The sequence below is a fragment of the Scyliorhinus torazame genome, chromosome 6, assembly GCF_047496885.1.
Source record: "Scyliorhinus torazame isolate Kashiwa2021f chromosome 6, sScyTor2.1, whole genome shotgun sequence".
Taxonomy (NCBI): domain Eukaryota; kingdom Metazoa; phylum Chordata; class Chondrichthyes; order Carcharhiniformes; family Scyliorhinidae; genus Scyliorhinus; species Scyliorhinus torazame.
In genome coordinates, this window is record NC_092712.1 from 33,572,279 (window position 1) to 33,597,143 (window position 24,865).

Consider the following 24,865-nt stretch of genomic DNA (forward strand, 5'->3'; position numbering starts at 1 on the left):
GACTGTTTCCATGGAAATAAAAAGGTTTAATCAAGGTGTTCAAAATAATGAGGAGCCTGGACAGAGCAGTTAAGGAGAAACTATTCCCATTGCTGGAAGGATCAAGAACAAGAGGGCGCAGATTTACGGTATTTGACAAAAAAAGTAATGGAGGCTCGAGGAGAAATCTTTTCACACAGCGAGTGGTTAGGATCTGGAATGTGCTGCCTGGAAGTGTGGTGGAGAGAGATTCGATTTCTGGTACAAAAGGTGAAGTCACACGGGCTCAGAGATGAGCTGGCAAGATGGATACACAACTGGCTAGGTCATAGAAGGCAGAGAGTAGCAATGGAAGGGTGCCTTTCTGATTGGAGGGCTGTGACTCGTGGTGTTCCGCAGGGATCAGTGCTGGGACCTTTGCTGTTCGTAGTATATTTAAATGTTTTGGAGGAAAATGTAACTAGTCTAATTAATAAGTTTGCGGACGACACAAAGGTTGGTGGAATTGCGGAAACCGATGAGGACTGTCAGAGGATACAGCAGGATTTAGATCGTTTGGAGACTTAGGCGGAGAGATGGCAGATGGAGTTTAATCCGGACAAATGTGAGGTAATGCATTTTGGAAGGTCTAGTGCAGGTAGGGAATATACAGTGAATGGTTGAACCCTCAAGAGTATTGTCAGAGAGATCTTGGTGTACAGGTCCACAGGTCACTGAAAGGGGCAACTTAGGTGGCATACTTGCCTTCATTGGCCGGGGCATTGAGTATAAGAATTGGCAAGTCATGTTGCAGCTGTATAGAACCTTAGTTAGGCCACACTTGGAGTATAGTGTTCAACTCTGGTCGCACACTACCAGAAGGATGTGGCGGCTATAGAGAGGGTGCAGAAGAGATTTACCAGGATGTTGCCTGGTATGGAGGGCATTAGCTACGAGGAGAGGTTGAATAAACTTGGTTTGTTCTCACTGGAACGAAGAAGGTTGAGGGGCGACCTGATAGAAGTCTATAAAATTATGAGGGGCATAGACAGAGTGGATAGTCAGAGACTTTTTCCCAGGGTAGAGGGGTCAATTACTTGGGGGCATAGGTTCACGGTGCGAGGGGCAAGGTTGAGAGGAGATGTACGAGGCAAGTTTTTTACACAGAGGTTAGTGGGTGCCTGGAACTCGCTGCCGAAGGAGGTGGTGGAAGCATGGACGATAGTGACGTTTAAGGGGCATCTTGACAAATACATGAATAGGATGGGAATAGAGGGATATGGACCCCGGAAGTGTGTAGAAGATTTTAGTTTAGACGGGCAGCATGGTCGACGCAGGCTTGGAGGGCCGAAGGGCCTGTTCTTGTGCTGTACTTTCCTTTGTTCTTTGAAGCATTCAAGAGGGCATTAGATTATTATCTGAATCGGCAGAATGTGCAGGGTTACGTGCAGAAGTCGGGGCAATGGCACTACAGAGAGCTGGCATAAACATGACTGAATTCCATGATCCTGAGTATGAATCTTTCTTTGCCACGCCTTCCGTAAGTGATTACATTAAGCAGTTGGTGATGAGACAAGTAAGCTTGGTGATAGTTGCCACCTTACAAGTTGCTCTGTCAGCATTGCACCCAGTGATGGTCATTATGCCCCTCAAGGTCTGTCTGCCATCAGGTAGTTTGTGGGTGATCTGCATTTACCCATCCTTTCTCCTCATCCACTAACTCCCTTACTTAAGTAAAATCTATCATCTCTGTTTTGAAACCCCAGCATACACTGGGAGAAAAGTTCCAGATTTCCACTAATCATTTTGTGACAAAGTGATTACTTGTTTCACTCCTGAGTGGCCTAGCTCAGTTTCAATAATTAGCCCTTCCACCAACTGAAGGCAGTTGAGGAACTTCTGAAACTTGGGGTAACGGCTGCTGGAAGACATTATCTGGAGGCCCGTTACAACTACATACTCTTGTTTGTACAAAGATCAGTCCTTACTGTGTATGTCGAGACAAATACGTGCTTCTAGGAGTTCTGCCACTCCTGTAGATAGAGCCACCATGATATGGTGTCGCCAGTGCTGTAGTATAATAGTAATAATCTTTATTGTCACAAGTAGGCTTACATTAACACTGCAGTGAAGTTACTGTGAAATCCCCAAGTCACCACATTCCGGCGCCTGTTCGGTTACACTGAGGGAGAATTCAGAATGTCCAAATTACCGAACAGCACGTCTTTCAGGAGGAAACCGGAGCACCTGGAGGAACCCCATGCAGTCACTGAGAACGTGCAGACTCTGCATAGACAGTGACCCAAGCGAGAATCGAACCTGGGACCCTGGCGCTGTGAAGCAGCAGTGCTAACCACTGTGCTACCGTGCCACCCTTCAGGTGGTTAATAAGCTATCAGTGCCAAATAATACTATTTGAAGGATTTTATAGCAGGTGCATTGGACGGGTTCATAGGGCCAGGCTTGTGATTGTCTTGGATTGTAAATCACTTTAACATTGCAGCTGACTGCTGCATGTCAGGTGACATGCTGATTTTTGTGTTTCACAAGAGATTTTCAAGTCTTTGATTAACTGCTGGAAAGAGCACAAGGCTGCCATCGGAACACTGCACTATGTAGCAGGATGCAGAAACTTGTGTGAAGAGGACAGAGGGATGGGCTGAGATGCGGGGCACAGTTTCAGACTAAAGAGTCTCCCATTTAGGACAGAGGTGACCTCTGAGGGCCATTGATCTTTGGACTTCTGTATGCTGGGTGATTGAATATATTCAAAAGTGAGATACATTCTTAAACTAGAGGGGAGTCGAAGGTTCGGGTGGATGGATAGGAAAGTGGAGTTAGGCCAACATCCCATCAGTCAAGATTTTATTGAACCGTTGAGCAGGCATGAAGAGCAATAATGCCTACTCCTCCCATTTCTTATGTGCTTATGTTGCAAAGATGTCCTAAAATAGTAAACCGTATAGGAAGATAACCTATGTATGGTGTCAAAATGCCGTTTGATAAGTGTCATGCATCTGATAAATATTTGTGGCAGTTGATTCACTTTGTTATAGGCTCACTAGATCATGTTATCTACTCCTATATTTTTAAAATATTTGCGTATATGCATATGGAACAAATGTGTAGGAATTTATCTCCCATCCCCCTGGTCCATGGTCCAATTAAACCTGTAGGCTGCTGGGTCCCAAGCCACCGGTGCTACTGGGACATGTCTCCTGGCATCTCCCGCTGACCTGCTTTCTCACTGTGGGCAACAGGCACTGCTCAGTATCTGCCCACGCACAGCAGTGTAGCGAGTCCAATGAACTTCCCAGTCCCCCCTCTCCCTGGCCTTGCCCCATGATATGCTATAAGTCCCCATTTTTCTGGGGTGGCTTACCGGACTGAAATAGCCTTTATGTTCACCCTGTAATAAAAAACGTTCCTTTCCAATGAATTCAAGATGGCAAAGAACCAATGGAAGATTAGGTGTAAAGCATCAGCTTGTGGTTCCAGCAAAGTTATTCTGTTTTCCTATTTTCTTGTCCATGAGAAGTGTTAGAAGCAGCTTCCTACAGCAGAGATCTGTCTGGACCTCTTGTTTTGGCTTGTTCTACTTCTGATTTTTATATTAGCTGAAGCTAGGTAAAGGGAGCGGGGGTAGAGCAGAGGATAGAGAGGGCAGAACAATAGTCGGTGGCAGGTTGCTGATGGCACTATTGGATTTTGGTATCAAATCAGATGCATGAGCCCATGCCCAATGGGATTTTTTGGTTTTGTGCAGCTGTTGACATGTATGCAGGCCAGTGTTTAACTTTGGAGTTCCACCTCCTCCAGCGTCTGCCTTTCATTGTATGATCTCCGGGGGGCAGGTGATGGCAAGGAAAGTGGAGAATTCATTTGTTTTAGAACCATGTTTCCAGTCGCTTCCTACTGGTACGTGGTGAAAATCACCAAATGTATAAAAATCCCTGACTGAAAGCTGGGGCATGCAGCCCAGTGGCACACGGGTTAGCACTGCTGCCTCTCAGCTCCAGAACCCAGGTTCAGTTCCGACTGCAGGTGACTGTGTGGAGTTTGCACTTTCTCTCCATGTCTGCGTGGGTTTCCTCCAGGTGCTCCGGTTTCCTCCTACAGTCCAAAGATGTGCAGGTTAAGGCAGCACGATAGCACAGTGATTGGCACTGTTGCTTCACAGCTCCATGGTCCCAGGTACGATTCCCGGCTTGGGTCACTGTCTGTGTGGAGTCTGCACGTTCTCCCCGTGTCTGTGTGTATTACCACCTGGTGCTCGATTTCCTCCCACAGTCCAAAGATGTGCAGGTTCAGTGGATTGGCCATGCTCAATTGCCCTTAGTATCCAAATAGGTTAGGTGGGGTTATGGGGATAGGGTGGAGATGTGGGCTTAAGTAGGGTGCTCTTTCCAAGGGCCGGTGCAGATTCAATGGGCCAAATGGCCTCCTTCTGCACTGTAAGGTCTATGGGTCTATGGATTGGCCATGTTAAATTGCCCCTTAGTGTTCAAAAGGTTAGATGGGGCTACTGGGTTATTGGGATAGGATGGAGGCGTGGTCTTAAGTAGGGCACTCTTTCCAAGGGCCAGTACAGACTCAGTGTGCCGAATGGCCTCCTTCTGTGCTGTAAATTCTATGATTAATGTATGCTGGGGTATGCGCATACTGTAAGGAGCTACACTAACCTTGCCTTTATACACTTATGTCTTTGATTAATAGAACTGCAATGAAAGATTCCAGTATAAGTATCAGTTGCGCTCTCATATGAGCATCCACATCGGACACAAGCAGTTCATGTGCCAATGGTGCGGCAAGGATTTTAACATGAAGCAGTATTTTGATGAGCATATGAAGACGCACACTGGTATGACTTCTTTACTTTGTCAATCAAACAGCTATTGTGTTCAGCGCTCAAAGCTCAAACGGACAATTTAACCTTTCAATCCTTTAAGGATAGCTGAGATATATCTGCGCCAGAATTTTTTGGAAAGTGAGGAGAGGAAGAAAAGTAATCATTTAAAATTTTTTGGTCTTTTGATTCATTCTGAGAGAATAAATTTATGTTTACCAGTTGTTTTGATTTGTTTCTCCACCCATTTCCATTTTTCTGCAAGTGCCCCGCTCAGCTCCAATTTCTCCCGGCCCTTTTCCAATTGTGTTGTCGGTTCCACATTTGACTGTTCTCCGTTCAATATCTCACCTATAAGACCATAAGACATAGGAGCGGAAGTAAGGCCATTCGGCCCATCGAGTCCACTCCACCATTCAATCATGGCTGATTTCAACTCCATTTACCCGCTCTCTCTCCATAGCCCTTAATTCCTCGAGAAATCAAGAATTTATCAACTTCTGTCTTAAAGACACTCAACGTCCCGGCCTCCACCGCCCTCTGTGGCAATGAATTCCACAGACCCACCACTCTCTGGCTGAAGAAACTTCTCCTCATCTCTGTTCTAAAGTGACTCCCTTTTATTCTAAGGCTGTGCCCCCGGGTCCTAGTCTCCCTGCTAATGGAAACAACTTCCCTACATCCACCCTATCTAAGCCATTCATTATCTTGTCAGTTTCTATTAGATCTCCCCTCAACCTCCTAAACTCCAATGAATATAATCCCAGGATCCTCAGACGTTCATCGTATGTTAGGCCTACCATTCCTGGGATCATCCGTGTGAATCTCCGCTGGACCCGCTCCAGTGCCAGTATGTCCTTCCTGAGGTGTGGGCCCCAAAATTGCTCACAGTATTCTAAATGGGGCCTAACTAATGCTTTATAAAGCTTCAGAAGTACATCCCTGTTTTTATATTCCAAGCCTCTTGAGATGAATGACAATATTGCATTTGCTTTCTTAATTACGGACTCAACCTGCAAGTTTACCTTTAGAGAATCCTGGACTAGGACTCCCAAGTCCCTTTGCACTTCAGCATTATGAATTTTGGCACCGTTTAGAAAATAGTCCACGTCTCTATTCTTTTTTCCAAAGTGCAAGACCTCGCACTTGCCCACGTTGAATTTCATCAGCCATTTCTTGGACCACTCTCCTAAACTGTCTAAATCTTTCTGAAGCCTCCCCACCTCCTCCATACTACCTGCCCCTCCACCTATCTTCGTATCATCGGCAAACTTAGCCAGAATGCCCTCAGTCCCGTCATCTAGATCGTTAATATATCAAGAGAACAGCTGTGGCCCCAACACTTAACCCTGCGGGACACCACTCGTCACCGGTTGCCATTCCGAAAAAGAACCTTTTATCCCAACTCTCTGCCTTCTGCCTGACAGCCAATCGTCAATCCATGTTAGTACCTTGCCTCGAATACCATGGGCTCTTACTTTACTCAGCAGTCTCCCGTGAGGCACCTTATCAAAGGGCTTTTGGAAGTCAAGATAGATAACATCCATTGGCTCTCCTTGGTCTAACCTATTTGTTATCTCTTCAAAGAACTCTAACAGGTTTGTCAGGCACGACCTCCCCTTACTAAATCCATGCTGACTTGTCCTAATCCGACCCTGCACTTCCAAGAATTTTGAAATCTCATCCTTAACAATGGATTCTAGAATCTTGCCAACAACCGAGGTCAGGCTAATTGGCCTATAATTTTCCATCTTTTTCCTTGTTCCCTTCTTGAACAGTGGGGTTACAACAGCGATTTTCCAATCCTCTGATACTTTCCCTGACTCCAGTGACTTTTGAAACATCATCACCAACGCCTCCACTATTTCTTCAGCTATCTCCTTTAGTACTCTAGGATGTAGCCCATCTGGGCCCGGAGATTTGTCAATTTTTAGACCTCTTAGTTTCTCTAGCACTTTCTCCTTTGTGATGGCTACCATATTCAACTCTGTCCCCTGACTCTCTGGAATTGTTGGGATATTACATCTTCTACTGTGAAGACTGACGCAAAGTACTTATTCAGTTCCTCGGCTATTTCCATGTCTCCCATCACAAAATTACCAGCGTCATTTTGGAGCGGCCCAATGTCAACTTTTGCCTCCCGTTTGTTTTTAATGTATTTAAAGAAACTTTTACTATCATTCCTAATGTTACTGGCTAGCCTACCTTCAAATTTGATCCTCTCTTTCCTTATCTCTCTCTTTGTTATCCTCTGTTTGTTTTTGTAACCTTCCCAATCTTCTGACTTCCCACTACTCTTTGCCACATTATAGGCTTTCTCTTTTGCTTTGATGCATTCCCTAACTTCCTTTGTCAGCCATGGCTGCCTAATCCCCCCTCTGATAACCTTTCTTTTCTTTGGGATGAACCTCTGTACTGTGTCCTCAATTACACCCAGAAACTCCTGCCATTGCTGTTCTACTGTCTTTCCCACTAGGGTCTGCTCCCAGTCGATTTTCGTCAGTTCCTCCCTCATGCCCCTGTAGTTACCTTTATTTAACCGTAACACCTTTACATCTGATTCTACCTTCTTTCTTTCAAATTGGAGATTGAATTCGACCATATTATGATCACTGCCTCCTAAGTGCTCCCTTACTTTAAGATCTTTAATCAAGTCTGGCTCATTACATAACACTAAGTCCAGAATGGCCTGTTCCCTCGTGGGCTCCATCACAAGCTGTTCCAAAAAGCCCTCCTGTAAACATTCAATGAATTCCCTTTCCTTGGGTCCACTGGCAGTATTATTTACCCAGTCCACCTGCATATTGAAGTCCCCCATGATCACTGTGACCTTGCCTTTCTGACATGCACTTTCTATTTCATGGTGCATCTTGTGCCCCTGGTCCTGACCACTGTTAGGAGGCCTGTACATAACTCCCATTATGGTTTTTTTGCCTTTGTGGTTCCTCAACTCTACCCACACAGACTCCACATCATCCGACCCCATGTCGTTTAGTGCTATTGATTTAATTTCATTCCTAATTAACAAGGCAACCCCGCCCCCTGTGCCCACCTCTCTGTCTTTTCGATAGGTTGTGAATCCCTGGATGTTTAAATGCCAGTCCTGAACCACCTGCAACCATGTCTCTGTGATGCCTACCACATCATACCTGCCAGTCACAATCTGGGCCACAAGCTCATCTACCTTGTTCCGTACACTGCGCGCATTTAAATATAGCACCTTTAATTCTCTATTGACCGTCCCTTTTTGTTTTCTTAGTGTGGTGGCTGCTTAAGCAGCCATTCTACCTGTCTGAGCTTAGGCAACAACTGTTGACATCCTATTTATGCCTGCTTTCTGAAAGGACTGCCCACATTTGGGAGTGATCCTATTCTCACACCGTATCCATCCATAATAACTTTTTTTATTCATTCATGGAACGTGGGCGTCGCAGGCTGTGCCAGCATTTATTGCCCATCCCTAATTGCCCTTGAGGGGGCAGTTAAGAATCAGCCACCTTGCTGTGTGTCTGGAGTCACATGTCGGCAAGACCAGGTAAGGATGGCAGATTTCCTCACCTAAAGGACATTCGTGAACCAGATGGGTTTTTATGACAATCGACAATGGTTTCATGATCATCATTAGACTTTTAATTCCAGATATTTTATTTAATTCAAATTTCACCCTCTGCAGTGGTGGGTTTTGAACCTGGGTCCCCAGAGTATTACTCTGGTTTACTAGTCCAGTGACAATACCACTAGGCCACCGCCTCGCCTAACTTGAGAGGATGTTCCTGGTTAGCAATTGGACGTGGGAACACTGGGGTGATTATGGTTTCTGTTGATCTTCCCACCTTCTCTAGCTCAAGGAAGGAGGGCTAATCATAGCAACTCAACTACTCCTCCAGCTGCAGCACAGACTAGAAAAGGACCCTAAAACCTCTGGTCTGCATGGCTCAGTACTAAACCAGAAGGTGTCTTTATCCAGTTGCCCATTGATGAATGCTTAAATTTAATACTGGAGGATGCTATGCAATCCGTCTTGCCTGCGCTGAATTTAGGGCTTTCTTGGAGATGATTTTTGACTTTATCTTGCTCTATACTATTGCTTTTTCTATTCAAGCAGTTATTATCAGTGACCTTTTAAAAATGCTGTCATATTTTAAAGAAGAATACTTGCCTTCATCTTGTCCACTTGAATCATTTTGAATATCTCTGCAATCTTCACAGTTGGGGAGTCTACAGTCCTGGTTTCCGTATCCTTCCCTCCGTTAACCCTCGGATAATCCAAGCGCTGCGCACGGCAACTACAGCTATTGCTTCCAATAATGTGGGGCTGAAAAGGACATGAGTATTCTTAAATAAAAGCACAAAATGTTTTAAATATCAGGTCAGGGAGTGTCTGAGAGAGAAACTAAGTAAATGTTTACTTACTTACTTAATCAATAGCCTTTCACTGAGAACGGCAGCATTGAGGTGATGTTTATGGACCAGCAATTCAGAGGCCTGGAAGACACAAATTCAAATCTTACTACATCTCACCAGATCTGTGCTTTGGCAGAAAGTCATCCAGACTCAAAATATTAGCTCCCTTCTCTCTCCACAGATGCTGTCAGCCCTGCTGAGATTGTCCAGCATTTTCTGTTTTTGTTTCCGATTCCAGTATCTGCCGTAATTTGCTTTATTCAAATCTCCCCATATTAGCTGGTGAAATTTAAATTTAATGAATGAAGAAATCTAGAAAAAGAAGCTAGTCGCAGTAATGATGGCCAGGATTGTCACTAAAAACCCATCTGGTTCACTAATGTCATTTAGGGAAGGAAATTCGCTGTCCTAACCCAGTCTGGCCTGCATGTGACTCCAGACCCCTCAGCAATGTGATCGATTTTAACTGAGTTTTGATATCACAGTTGGTAATTGCTAAACTTGGGACAAGCTATCATGATGATTTGCAATTTATATTTTATAATGCGTAGGTATCCGCACTGAATTCAGGAGCAAAAATTTCAAACCACTTCTGGATATTTGAAAAATGTAATTTAAACATTTAATACAAAATGAAAACTTAACCGCACAAAATTACATTTACACAGTTAACAGCAATTCTACAAACATTTCCCAAAATATTTCTGCTTAATGAAATTCAAAGCTAAACACCCCTTTTAGGCAACAATCCTCATGGATTTTAATCTGTAAAGATTCCAGTAAATTTACCAGAAATATCCATTATTGCTACAGGGGAAATATTACACAAACCTCTCCCCTTTTCATTTGATACTGGAAAGCCAAAGCTTGTATCAAAACCTTGCAGACAAAACACTTCTCTGAGGGTGGCTACACGCTGCTTTCTTCGCAGGTCTGTTTCAGCATACATACTCTTTAGGATCTCATGGCCACACCTACCAATACAGCCTTCAGTCTTTCTTTAAATATGTTTTTGCCCTTTTTTCTTTAAATCCATTGGTTTTACATCCCTTTGGAAGTTCCCTTTCCCAGAATATACAGGTCTTTCATGTTACTGCTGCTAGTTTTGAGTAAAAATAAACTTAATAATTTCCTTTCTTCATTTATGATCTTGGTCAATTGTATATTTTTCTTTTTAAATGCAATAGTTAAACTTCAGGTCATCTCCCTTATCTTCCGAATGCAAATTTCCATTCATGCTGCTCATTGATATCCCATTTTAGCCCTGCTCATCTTCACTTCAAAACAATTGCTTTCACACCATAACCCCTTTTTGATGTTTTTGACCTTGCAGTCTGTTTTCAGTTTAATTACATTAGTAATTAGTGTCTGTCTGTCTCTCTCCATCTCTCTCTCTTCACAATATACCACACTGGAACGACGGAGGTTGAGGGGCGACCTGATAGAGGTCTACAAAATTATGAGGGGCATAGACAGAGTGGATAGTCAGAGGCTTTTCACCAGGGTAGAGGGGTCAATTACTAGGGGGCATAGGTTTAAGGTGCGAGGGGCAAGGTTTAGAGTAGATGTACGAGGCAAGTTTTTTTTTACACAGAGGGTAGTGGGTGCCTGGAACTCGCTACCGGAGGAGGTGGTGGAAACAGGGACGATAGTGACATTTAAGGGGCAACTTGACAAATACATGAATAGGATGGGAATAGAGGGATACGGACCCAGGAAGTGTAGAAGATTGTAGTTTAGTCGGGCAGCATGGTCGGCACGGGCTTGGAGGGCCGAAGGGCCTGTTCCTGTGCTGTACTTTTCTTTGTTCTTTGATATTGGAAAATTATTGAAAATGATTTTTTTCATCATAACTGTACTGTGAAAGTGCCTAGAACGTTGTTCAGTTATATCAACCTACTTTGGAAAAATCAAATTACAATGAAAAAACAGACGGGTAATGGATATGGGGTACATCAATGACTTGGTGCCGCTTCATGCTTTCGCCCAGACCTGGAAAAATTCATCCACTTCGCTTCCAGTTTCCACCCCTCCATCACTTTCATCTGGTCCATCTCAGACTCTTCTCTTCCTTGACCTTTCTGTCCCCATTTCTGGCAATAGACTATCAACTAATGTCCATTGCAAGCCCACTGACTCCCACAGCTATCTGGACTACAGCTCTTCGCACCTTACACCCTGTTAGGACTCCATCCCTTCCTTTCTCTCAGCTCCTTCGCCTCCGTCGCATTTGTTCCGATGATGTCAACTTTCCAAAGTGGTGCTTCGAAAATGTGTTCCTTCTTCCTCAACCGTGATTTCCCACCTACAGTTGTTGACACGGCTCTCAACAGAGTGTGGTCCATCTCCCGCGCCACTACCCTCGCCCCCTTCCCCACCCTCCCAGAACAAGGATAGAGTCCACTTCGTTCTCACATTTCATCCCACCAGCCTCCATATGCAAAGCATAATCCTCTTCCATTTTCGCCAACTCCAGCGTGATGCCACCACCAAACACGTCTTCCCTTCACTCCCTCTGTCAGCATTCCGCAGAGACCTCTGCGATAATCTAGTCCACTCCTCCACCATACCCAACATCTCTCCCATCGCCCATGGCACCTTCCCATGCAATCGCAGAAGGTGTAACACCTGCCCCTTGACCTCTTCCATACTTAACATCCCAGGCCCAAAATACTCATTCCAGGTTAAGCAGCATTTCACTTGCACCTCTTTCAATTTGGTCTATTGCATTCGCTGCTCCCAATGTGGTCTCTATATCGGAGAGACCAAATGTAGACTGGGTGATCGCTTTGCTGAGCACCTTCCGTCTGTGCGCATTCAGGACCCTGACCTTCCCGTTGCTTGCCATTTTAACACAAGACCCTGCTCCCATGCCCACATGTCTGTCCCGGCCTGCTGCAATGTTCCAGTGAAGCTCCATGCAAACTGGAGGAACAACATCTCATCTTCCGGTTAGGCATGCTACAGCCTTCCGGTCTCAACATCGAATTCAACAACTTCAGATGATTAGCTCTACCCCACCTCAACCCCTATGCTTTTATTCCATTTCATTTTAACTGTCTTTTACCTTTTATTTCTTTCTTGTCTTTCTTTATATATATTTTTCCCTCATTTTTTTCCCCTTATCTTATCCCCCCCTTTCCTAACCTTTTCTCCCCTTTGCTTCCCCTTCCCCCCTTTTTCTCATTTTACCTCTCTCCCACCCGTGTCCCCACTCCCCCCACATCTACACCTGTCACAGCTTGCCCTCTGTTTTTAGTTTCTCTGCTGTTTGGCCTTTCACACCTTTTGTTTGCTCTGGGGACTGCCATTAGCACTCTTTCCCTTGATTTCTCTGGCTATGACTCATCTTTCATTCCCTCACCCTACAGTATAAATATCTCCCACTTTCTGTCCCTTTTAGCTTTGTCAAAGGGTCATCTGGACTCAAAACGTTCGCTCTTTTCTCTCCCTACAGATGCTGCCAGACCTGCTGAGATTTTCCAGCATTTCCTCTTTTGGTTACCAACTTATACCTTGGAATGGCTTCATTAATAACCTACCCGCCATCATAAAGTCAGCAATCAGGATGTACAGTGTTCACTATCATTTGTTAGTCCTCAGATGCTGAAGCTGTCCTTTCTCACATGCATTAGAACCTGGGCAGCATTCCAACCTGAACTGATAAGTGGCAAGTTACACCACACAACTTCAGGCAATGACTATCTCCAAGAAGAGAGAACCCAACCTTCGCCCCCTAGATATTAAATCACATTACCATTGTGAACCCCAAAAGCAAATCAAATCAAATCACCATTAACATCCAGGGATTATCATTGACCAGAAATCTAACTGGACCAGCCATGTAAATGCCGTGGCTACAAGAGCAGGTTAGAGATTGGGCATTCTGCAGCGGGTAATTCACCCGCTGATTCCCTAAAGCATGCCTACAGGGTACAAATCAAGAGGTGTGACAGAATTCTCCTTGTTTGCCTGGATGAGGGCAGTTCTGTCAGCACTCGAGGTTCAACACCATCCAGGACAAAGCAGCCCACTTGATCTTGTTGCTCTTTTTAGCCTTAGTTTATTCGCTCTGATTACGTCACATTTGCTCACGAGTTGCCAGGTATCTTTCTGATGCCGTCACATGGTTCAAGTTCAAGTTATGATGAATAAGTCAGCACACCGCTTAGTAAGATTGAAATCAACGGTCATTTATTATATACAACAAGTAATGTCTACACAATAATCCTACTATCTATATAATAAACCTACCACTTCTGGCCAATACTTAACTTTAGGAAGAGCCCACCAGGTCAGGGAAACAAATGGCTTATCCAATCGGATCTGGCCCGCGGGATTCAAAAGGCTGATACAGGTCGATGGCTAGGAGTCTTTATCGGATAGCGATCGCTGGATTCAAACTTACAGTTGCCGGTTGATGTTCTTGCGAAGGTCTCGAGCAGGCGAAGAAGGGAGAGAGAGCGAGATCTGAACTTGGCCCCTCACTTTATCGGGCCCAGGGGCTTCCCGCCTCTCAGGGCGGCCCTTGACCCTGAGTCCCAAGTGATTGGACTTGTTCCCAATCACTGGGTTCGATACGTCCAATTGCGAGGCGATTCCCCGATCGGGGGGTGGTCGTTCACCTGCCTTTGTTTCGGCCACTGCAGGCGCCGACAGGTCTGGCCCGGTATTCAATTGCTACTATGTTGCAATTGTTCCCGGGGATAGCCGATTAAACTGCAGATGTCTGGGTTGATGGGCTGCTAATAGCCCTGAGTGTAACTGCAGATGTCTGGGTGGATGGGCTGTTAATAGTCCTGAGTATCGATCTGGGCCGACTTCCCCAGAGCCGAATATGATATTCTGCCTGCAGCTGTCCGTTTGTGTCTTGTTACCTGCATTTCCCATCAGCCTTTCCGGTTAGCCATTTTGAATCGGGTTTTGGCCAAATTAATCGGGACGCAGCCATTTTACGTGGCTACAATCTGCACCCAAACACTACCTTAAACATTCAATCCCTCCACCACTGACTAAAACTGTGGCAGCAGTGTGTACCATTTACAAGGTGTACTGCAGAAACTTGCTAAGCTTCCTTCAGCAGTACCATCCAAGCCCGTGACCTCTACCACCTACAAGGACAGCAGATGCATGGGAACACCACCCACTGCATGTTCCCCTCCTTGACTTGGAACTCTTTCACCCTTCCTTCACTGTCGCTAGATCAAAAACCTGGAAAGTCCTTCCTCACGGCACCTATACCACAGAGACTGCAACAGTTCAGGAATGCGGCTCACCACTAGCTTCTCGAGCCATAAGGGATCGGCAATAAATGCTGGCATAGCCAGTGACACTTACCTCCCATGGGGGAATTTAAAAAAAAAGTAAAGATATGGCATAGGGTGCAAGTCAAGGGGACATGCATTAATCATCATGATCTTTCTTTATGAGCACTTTGAGTATGCCAGAGACCCACTTCCAGTATTTTCAGATTCTAACACTAAAGCAAACTACTGGGAATGCTGGAAATGTGGAATAATACTCAGCAGCTCAGGCAACATCTGTGACGAGAAACCAAATTAATGTTTTAGGTTGATGGCCTTTCCTCAGAACAGAACATTTTTAGATTGTTCACTGAGCTGGAGTACCTATGGCTCTTTATTGGTATTATGACTCTGAAAAAGCTGCCATTAACACATTGTCCCTTTTGAGCTATCCAAATAGACGCATTATGCTGACCTTTCCTCCATAGTCTTGCACAATTTATCTTCTTCCAGTATGATCATTAAGGTATAATTCGACTTGTTCTCGGCGTGTTATCTCACATTATCTGCCCATTTATCTCATTTGCTGTTTGCTAGCTGTTACTTTGCCATTGTTTCTAACATTACAACAGCGAATACATTTTAAAAGTAATTCCTTGTCTGTAAAGCATTCTGTGGAATCCTGAGATTGAGAAATGCAAGGCCTTTCCTTTCTTTCCAATAACCACCTGCTATTTAGCTGCTGTTTTGAATTTCATATCATCAGCAAACTTTGTCAACTCCTTTAAATCCAGATCATACGTATATATATAATATGGAAATAAAGTTGAAAATGGTGCGAGGGAAACTTCACTGGCTGCTTCCTGCCAGTCTGAGAATCATCAGCTCGTTGTCATTTTTCTCCCTTTTCTCTCACCTCTGGAGTTTCTGTTAAAGTGAGGCACACGTTTCAGTCTTCTTGCTTCAGGGAACTGACCAGGTCCGTTGATGGCTAATTGAAAGCTGTTTGGTCTCTACTGCTCAAACTAGTAGGGTTTTGCTGTTTGAGCATATATTCAAATTGTTTGTGTAAAATCAACACAGTGATTGAAATTGACATAACTTTGTGTTTCCAAAATGGGAGAAACCTACACACTGGCTGCTTGACCTTGGTGAAAATATCTGTCCTCAGCTGGAATGTCTGCTGTAGGACCTTTTAGCTGGTAATTCAATATACCAATCATATAAACCATAGTGAGTACATAAAACCAACGCCCGGGGAATTTGGTAGTTTGCCTTGAGCTAATGCTTTTAACAGGTGTGTGCCTGTACTAGGAGTTCTGTAAAATGATGCCGTGGTTTTTCTTTCCCCATGTAAAGTGGTTCACATACTTCCCTCGTGATGTAGAAATGAGAGTGGCATGAAAAGAAAAAACAATTAATCAGTCTCCCATCATCTTTCCCTTTTTATTGGGTATAGTTCCATGAGCGCCCAACATTCTGTTACCTCATCAGAGTGACCACTCCTGATTTTCTCATCAGCATAGCAACCACTGTCAGCTAAGCTGAGAAACCTATGCTATCACCTGTTTTGTTTGCTGGAATGACAGACAAATTCTGCACAGCGTCCCGTCTATCCGTCCATTTAACTTCACCATTGGAACACTCCGCTCCCAACTCCTTGTCTGTCCTCTTAGTTGAATACACAGCACTATTTTGAAGATCAGGAAACCTCTTCCCGCTTTTCTGACTAATATTTATCCCTCAACCAACATCAACTTTTTAAAAAAGTCAATATCACATTGTTTATGGGATCTGGCTGCTATATGTCCTGCATTACAATAGCAACTGTGCTTCAGAATTATTTCATTTACTGTGAAGAACGTTAGGGTGTCTTGAGGTTGTGAAAAGTGTAAATGAAAGTTCTTTATTTCTTTCTCTGTTGGTTTAGTGAGTGGATAAACAACTCGGTGTTGTACTGAGCTACTCACATTCGTCTGTCAGCTAATCGTAGCCAGCGTTGCATTGAGGATCTTATGATGGTTTAGTCCCACATTTGCTACCATTGGCCGATGCTGGAAACTGTGGATGTCTGCTAAGAATGGGGCACTCCATGAATGTGATTCCTCCCATTGTTGGATAACCGATAGAAGTTCAGTTGTGAAGATTTTTTAAATTAAATGATGGGACGCAGCCATCTACTGCCGAGGCTAGGATTTAGTGTCCCCATTCTTAATTGCCCTTGAATATGTGGCTGTGAGCTGCCTCCTTGTATTGGGGGTATTAGAAATAAATTGTCAGTTTAAGTTTAAGCTTAATTTGTGTTTCATTACTTGTGTGCTAAGAAAATATTAAAAGTTTAGTTAGCTTCATGTTAAACAAAGGTGCCTGCATGTCTGTAGATTTTAGTATCACTTTGAAATGTGCCTGCATTGTATTTGAGGTTTTATGCAATTCTAGGTTTTTTTTTTAAAAACAGCTGTTGCTTAGCAACCAGAGGCTCGGCCTGGGACAGCAAGAAATTTTGAATTATTTGTAAGCTGGTGCCAGAAGAAGCTGGTCAGGACAGACTTCCCAAAAAGAACAAAAGGAATTCCCAGAAACCAGGGAGTTATGTCTCGGGAAGACAGTTAAGTTAAAGGAATAAAGAACAAGAAGTTGAACAAGGTCCTGTTCGGGTGAATCCAAGTAAAAAGCCGAGAAAGTGCTCTGCGTTAGAGATTGCTGCAACAACAAGGTTTAAAGTCGGCTAGGTGAGAAGCTAGACATCTTGAAGTGATCAAAAGCTTGGTGACACTTTAGTGCAGCCTGCGAAGCAGTGGTGTTCTGTTGGTGTGACTGGGTACCTGAGAGATTGTGTGGAAACTAGAATGCACATGTAAAAATGTCAGAGTTCCATTGAGACCAGTTGGCTCACAGTTAAACAGCATCTGGGCGGATTTGCAGAACAATCCACAGAAGTTGATCCGGGTAGCTTTTGTCACTTGGTTTTGGATGCAGTGTGTCTGACCACATTTCACTGAGTGGTTTACATGGACTGTTGAGTATAAGATATATTTTGTAACTTGTGTAACCATTATTATTCTGTTATTTCTGTGAAGGTATAGTGTGAGTGAAGGAGTAGTGTATTTATAGGTAATCTTTCTTGTTTAATAAATGTTTTATTCTTTTGCTAAAAGTTAATTGTCAGTCCTGTGACTCTTCATCCATGTCTCTGAACCAAAAATACAGTTAGGATCAGTTGAGCTGGACTTCTGCTCTGAGACCTGACTGTCTAGTAGTAATATCAGCTGGGATCATAACACGACGAAGGAAGGTTCCGGATTTTGACCCTGTGACAATGAACATTTAAAAAATGTGGTCGGAGACAAATTCAGGTGGTTCTCCATCCAGCAGGAAAGGTTGGGGAGCGGAACATGGAGAGATTTAATAGTGCTGTTCAAGATCCTGATGAACTATGTTCAAGTAAATAAGGCCAAACTGTTTCCAGAGACAGAAAAGTCAATAACCAGTGGACATAGATTTCAGAATTTGGTCAAAATATTGGGAGAGAGGCGAGGAGAATTGTATCTTTTGCACAGCGAGTTATAATGCTCGGATGGGCTGTGTGAAAGGTGGGTGGAAATAGATTCTGTAGTAACTTTCAAAACAGATTTGGATATTTACTCAAAAAAGAAAAAGATATGGGTTGTGGAGGAAGAACTGGGAAGTGGGACTAAATGGATAACTTTGGAAAAATAAACTTCATTGTAGTGTTAATGCAAGCCCACTTGCGACACTAATAAAGATTATTATTCTTAAAATACTGCATTGGTGTGATGAGCCAAATGGCTTCATTCTGTGCCGTGTCATTCTGTGATTTGTAATTAATTACATGTTGGATCATGGCAGAGGTGAGTTACCGCTCCCAAGTGCAGTTTGATCCGTACTAACCTAATCACCATGCTGAACCCTTCAATGTTTGAGTGGCAGTGAGTCCACAGGACTGCTACTTCTGGTCTTGCTTTGTGGCTGTTTCTGATCCAGCTTTGCTCAATTGCGTTGGATGCACTTGGTTAATTTTTCTTTGACACTCATTCCTGGGATGTGGGTGTGACCAGCAAGACAAGCATTTATTATCCATCACAAGTGTCTTGGATAAACAGGTTGTAGACCGTCCTTGAACGGCTGGTAACAAACTACCACTTTGGAGGACAATTACATGTCCTCCACATTTGGTGTGTAATTATAGACTCGCGTATAAACCAGAGCAGGTAAGGAGGTCATGTTTCCTTCGCTAAAAGACATTAATGAACCAGCTGGGTATTTAAAATAATCTGCCAACTTCAAGGCCTCTTTTATTGATACTTCCATTTTATTTCCAGCAGTTTCTAACTGCTATGGTGGGGTCTTTGCTTGTTCACAGGAACAAAGGAAAACATTTACAGTAATAGGGGAACAATAAGGGAGAGAGACTAATTGTGTAAAAGCTGTCTCAGGTATGATAGTGGCTTCCTCCTGTACTGCGTAATTATGTCATTCTATGTTCGCTGGATTATTATTCCAATAACAGAACTACTATACTGTGTTTTTAACCTCATTAATTGCTGAGTTTAACTTTAAATTGAATCTTTCCTTTGCTTCCAGGGGAGAAACCATACATCTGTGAAATCTGCGGCAAGAGTTTCACCAGTCGGCCAAACATGAAGCGGCATCGTCGGACGCACACGGGCGAGAAGCCATACCCGTGCGATGTCTGCGGCCAGCGCTTCCGCTTCTCCAACATGCTCAAGGCGCACAAGGAGAAGTGTTTCCGAGTCACCAACCCCATCACGGCAGACAGCAACCCCCTGAGCCTCACCTCCGCCACACCTCTCCACTCCAGCAACCCCCTCATCTCCCACCCCCAGTCGCACCCTCACCCCCTCGGCCTGCCTCTCCTCCACTCCCACCCTCCGACTCTCCCCCCTCCCCCACACCTCCCGCCGCCTCCTCCCCTCTTTCCAGCTGGACGGATAAATGCCAACAACAATTGAACGGCTGTGTGGGGGGGTTTCACCCTCCAAACGAAAGAAGAACTGACTGTATGACAAATGACTGTAGCAAACAGTCAGAAGTGCACACCGGGTATGACGCTGAATATATTCTGTTACCTGGAAGGAACATAACCAAAGGGGGCATACTTAGCGGATGGGGACTAAGAGTCAAACAACCTTGAAAAAGATCATGATTGATTTATGTAACAAAAAAAAACTATTTTGGTGTATTATTTACAGTAAGGATGTAGACAAAGGATTTTTGTTTTCTAAATGTCATATAGGACTAAAGGCTATTACCAAGTAGTCCGAACGACTTTTAACGGCATCCATAGACTTAAACCGGTCTCATTAAAAAAAGACTTGTGTTAGCATTGTTGAATGCAAATATCCCTGCAGCATATAATGCAAGAACGACATGTACAGATTTAATGCAGAGTGCAACTAGAGAGCAAATGTGTTCATGATATACTTAATAAGCAAGGTAATGTGGGATTCTTCCCCTTCCCGTGCCCCCCCCCCCCCCCCCCCCCCACACCCCCTCCTGCCTCTCTCCATCTTTTTGAGTCTCCACTGTAACCTGCTATTTTTTTAACAAGTGTTTAGTTCGGTAAAGCAAGCTGTGCTTGTGTGTAGCAAGTTTAACCATTTACTGCAGCGCGCCTAATAGACTTGCCGTTTTAACAGCCATTGTTGTGTCCGATGAGTGAACCGAAACAGTGTTTGTTTTACCATGGACTGCATGGCTTACAGAAGCAACTGAGGTGAGAGGATAAGAATCAATGGAACCGAGGGGCTCCAGCTTGTGGCCAATTTCAGAAACCAAAGAAGGGAAGACTGATGATATCAGTCACAGTAAGTCGGACTTCTCTCTCAGGCAGTCAAGAGCCTGGGGGTAGGAATCTGGGTGGATTGTAAAAAAAAAAAAAAAAATAACTGCTTCCCTCCACCACCTACCCCAGTTCACCCTTACTGTCTGTTTTGCCTCCAAAATCTGTGGATGTCTTTGGGGGAATCTTTGTTACTTTGGAGGACCAAGTTAGCACTTGATCATGAACACTGTGGCTTTTAATAGGAAAGCAGAGTTAATAAAGACAGCAGCAAGCCTTTTCTTTTTAACATTTGAAGACAGACTGTTCCAATCATTCTTGCAGAGCTGACCAGGAGAGTTTGAAGCCGAATTGTTGTAATGAAACTGGTTAGCATTGTTCTGGGGGAAATGGAGTAATTCTGCACTGTGCCAAACATGAACGAGCGTGTTGGACAGGTCTGAAAAAGAGCTCGCAGTAAAGGTCAGGCAAGGCGCATCAGGGTGTTAAAATCTCAGCAACAGAAAAAAAATTGGCAAATGTGGTGCTTAAAGTTGCAGCTGGTGTGAGTGGGGACTTTTGTTCTTTTTGTTGCCCTTAAACCTTTGAAGATCCAGGGGGCAAAAGAAAGACAAGGGAGATGAAACTCTTACTCTCTTTCAAATGGTTGCCTTAAAGGACTCAAATGCACGGTTGCAAATTTTGGGTAGACACGATTGCAATAGCAATAGCTGTAGTTGCACAGCACAGATATGATTCTATGCCTCCTCTTGCTATCATCAAATGTAGCTGAAATTCAGTCATTTAAACCATGTGATGGTCTTGGAGTTGAAATCTGGTCAAATTAAATGTGACATGGTGCCAGAATTGGGGACTCTCCTTTGTGTCTGGACCTAAGGGACAATAGGCAGACCAGCTCAGTGGCTCATGCTCTGATGGAAGAATTTCAGTGCAAACTTCAGTGGGTGTTTCAGATAGTGCCTTCGTCATTACTCCATTAATCTAGGATTGAAACCTCCTTGATTAATTTCCCACTGACCAAGGGCCATTTTACTGGCAGAGATCCAGTATAGTGGTGGCTCAGCTTATAAAAGAAAGGGAACACTTGTGATTGAGGGTTGACAGGTGCGAAGCCCTGTTTGAGATTTTGATTCGGTAACCCTTCAAGTAAACTGTTCAGGGTGGGCTGGCCAACGAATCCTGGGGGTACTAACTGCATTTCTGCAGCATCCTTCCTGTCACACAAGAGTCCAGTTTGCCAGAGACACCTTGACTTCAAAAATGGCGTGCCTCTGAAAGGTGTACATAGGAGGATTCGAGGGAGGAGAAAAGGAAGATGCAATCTTCCACTGGTGGACCTGATACTGCTGCTGCTTCATATACCTGACCAGAAAGGTCTTCTACTTAACGCACCTTTCTGGGTTGTGGGGGCTTTTCACATGGAGCTCTTTCAGACGAGGGACCCCCAATGCCTCAAAACAACCATTTCCACATGCTGCCGTTTTCATCTACTTCTGTTCGACTGGACTTGGCATCCCTTTAAACTTGAACACTAATCTAGATTTTAAAGCATTATTAAGAGGAGAATTGTGGGCAATCTCCATTATTTTTTTGAGGCCCAACTAAGCTGCAGTAATTACTTCCTTCAGGGCCCGCAAAGGACCTTGGTTTTCAGAATGGCATTTAGTTGAATCAAGTGTACGTTACACTACGCCCCGCCACAGGTTAATCCTTGTGCAATCATTAAGTCTTTTTCTTTTCCCTCTCTCTCTCCTCCTCCCCCCCCCCCCCCCCCCCTTCCACTTTCTCTACCCACCATTAACACCAGCCAAGTGGGTCATGAAGCAGGTTTTTTTTTTTTTAAAGCATTTCAATTGAAATAACTGATCAGGAATAATTATTCGATTTAATTATCAGCTGTTTTAACAATATAAATCACTATTTTGCACCAGGTAGTGGGGGAAGAAACGTTCTGTTTGTGAATTACAGATTTTTAGAGGAATCATTACCACGTTTAATGGTAAGTAACAGCAGAGCAAAATATGTTCGCAAGTGCACTGTTAAGTCTCGCGCAATCGTTCTTCACAGAATTTAACGTGCAGTATTGTACAGAGATAAAGAGGAAAATGGCAGTTAAGCATCACAGTATTTTTAATGTGCTCTTATCGGATACAGAGTTTAAAATATTAAATAAAATGAAAATTTGATTATTGTAAAGACATAGGACTTTTTTAATATTAAATGTTTTTTGATACTTTCAAATTCTGCCTATTTTGCTCATCAAAGAGGAAAAGGATGACTGCACCTTTAAGCAATAGCAACTGATGGGATGGGCATACTGATGCTTTTTTCAGTATTGGTAATTCAGCGTTTTTTGCCAACTTTTAATTAATTGGAATTTGATGTTCTAACATAGGAGTCCTCGGCTGTTCATTAGCACATAGACCTGCTGGATCTCTCGTTCACAGCAGTGCAGCGCGAGGTAGTGGGAAGCTGGCCTACTGCAGTAGGAGCCACCACTGTGATTGCAAACCTTCCTTCCATATTTGTCATTCAGGACGAAGCTATGATTGAAGGGAATTAGTCAGATTCTTTGCACAAAGTGGTACAATGTGAATCATTTGTTTCCTCTGTTCCTTTTCCTTCAGATACTGAAATTTAATTTGCATGGAACTCTCATCTTTCACAATATATATAATATATATATAATAGTCACATGCTGAACAGGCTTCAGCTAAAGGGAGTGAGTGAGAGCGAGCCTGTGCTTCGTTTAGTAGCCTTCACCTCTTTATTGAACTTATGAATTGTCTGCAATACATAATCTCTCAATTTTTAAAATCATTTTTCAAAAATATTTTGACAATTTTATCCCAAATAGAGTTTTTTTTAAATGGCCTTTGGGCACCATGTAGCAAGAGAATGTATTGTACCCAAGTGCAGTCTATCAAACTACAGCTGTGTGAGTCTCCCTTACCTCGTGTGAGAGGAATTCATTGGCTTTTTCAGAGACTCTACCTGTGAGCATCACAATTTTGCTGCAGGTGATTTTTTAAAAAACTAACTTTAGCACAGGTTCCAATTCCAGAACCCACCCCACTTGTTGAGGCTGTATATTCATTCCATTCATTATGGAAGTACTTCATGCTGGCGTGCTTTGGCCTGGCAAACCCCTGAGGGTATATTGAGTAAAGGTTTGGGCTCCATCTATGTTAATGGAGGCATTTTGTTTCTTTTTAAGATAAATACATTCAAAGGCAGTTGTTAGGTTCAGAGTTTGAGAAGGAGGGGTTAACCATAAGCGAGGTTAACGTTGAATTGGAGCCTTTTAACCCTTTGTTGACATCCTTATCTCACAGTGAATGTTACTTTTGCTGTACAAAATAAAATCATGGGTGAATTGATTCATAAGCTTTGTTTAGGTAAGCCGTATTTACAATGAAATCTTGCACCTTATCCCTAATACTCCTTCCTCCAAAGGACCACAGACGAGGGGGGAAATAAACACTGCTTCATACTGTAGTTATTCCACTATCTTGCAGAGAGATTTTCTTTTCAATCAAGATTGTATTGATGTAGGTGGCTACATAGTACTGCCTTATCCAGGTAGTGTTGTACAGCTTGTTGAATAGGGGGAAATGCTACAGTTAATATTCGGTGGATATAAGGCCAAAATTTAGCTTGGCCCATTTAGTAAAGCATTAGGTTTAAGAAAACAAAATTAAAATCAAATTTGTGTATCAGTCATAACTATGTTAATTCTATATTTTACTACATAAACACAACGTCTTAGTTATCTTGTGTACATAGCATTAATGTAGAATGTTGTAGTCTTGTGGTTTAAAGGAAGATAATGTCCATAGGTGCTACAATTAACAGTCTATATCTGTCACTTATGTAATGCTTAGTGTATAGTGTAGTCAGGATTTGCTGTCTAATTCCTGAAAAAATAAATTCTTTCATTATAATAAAAGTGTGGTTTACACCTTGTATTTTTTTTTTAATATTGTCAACCAACATGGAGCTTATCACAATCTTTGCATATTTTGGCTCTAATTCAAACTCCTCTGATTCATCCGTTCCGAGGAACTGCATCATTAGAATTCCTCAGTGCCCTCAGCCTTTCTTCAGTCTTCAGTGTTTTTATTAGAAATATAGAATTAAGAAACTGGGTACATAGCATTTACTATAACCTCAGGATATTGAGGATGGCGGAAATTTGAAATACAGAATGTTGAAAATGCCCCACAGTCAGTCAGCCTCCGTGGAGAGAGAAGCCGAGTTAATGTTTCAGGTCAGTGACTTTTCACCAGAACTCTAAGAAGTAAGAGCGATAAAGGTTTTATGCACAGTCAGAGGGCTGAATAATATGGGGGGGTGGGGGAGATGGGCGACACGCATACTATGGGGGTGGGCGGGCGGGAAGGTGGTGGGATGGGCTCCCGTGCCATTTTACATACCCGCCCCTTGCGGGGAAACATGCCCACCAGGGCCTAGTAAAATTCAGCCCCGAGCCTGATGTAGATGAAAAAAGACGGGAGCTGGAAAATAAATACAAGGGATATTATGTAACAAAACTGGATGATGGTAAGAAAGAAACTTCTGGAGGAGGTC

At 43.4% G+C, this 24,865-nt stretch overlaps 1 protein-coding gene across 5 annotated transcripts in view; it reads left to right on the plus strand.

Annotated features, from left to right (window-relative positions):
* Positions 1-24,224, plus strand: part of zbtb47b (zinc finger and BTB domain containing 47b) — a 338,016-nt gene extending 313,792 nt beyond the window's left edge. For all 5 annotated transcript variants that reach the window (XM_072508103.1, XM_072508102.1, XM_072508101.1 and 2 more), the window contains 2 exons: positions 4,675-4,819; positions 19,057-24,224. In XM_072508103.1, coding sequence (XP_072364204.1) covers positions 4,675-4,819; positions 19,057-19,445 — 534 coding nt within the window. In that variant the 3' untranslated portion in view covers positions 19,446-24,224. The remainder of the gene's footprint in view (positions 1-4,674; positions 4,820-19,056) is intronic.
* Positions 24,225-24,865: the final 641 nt, after the last annotated feature.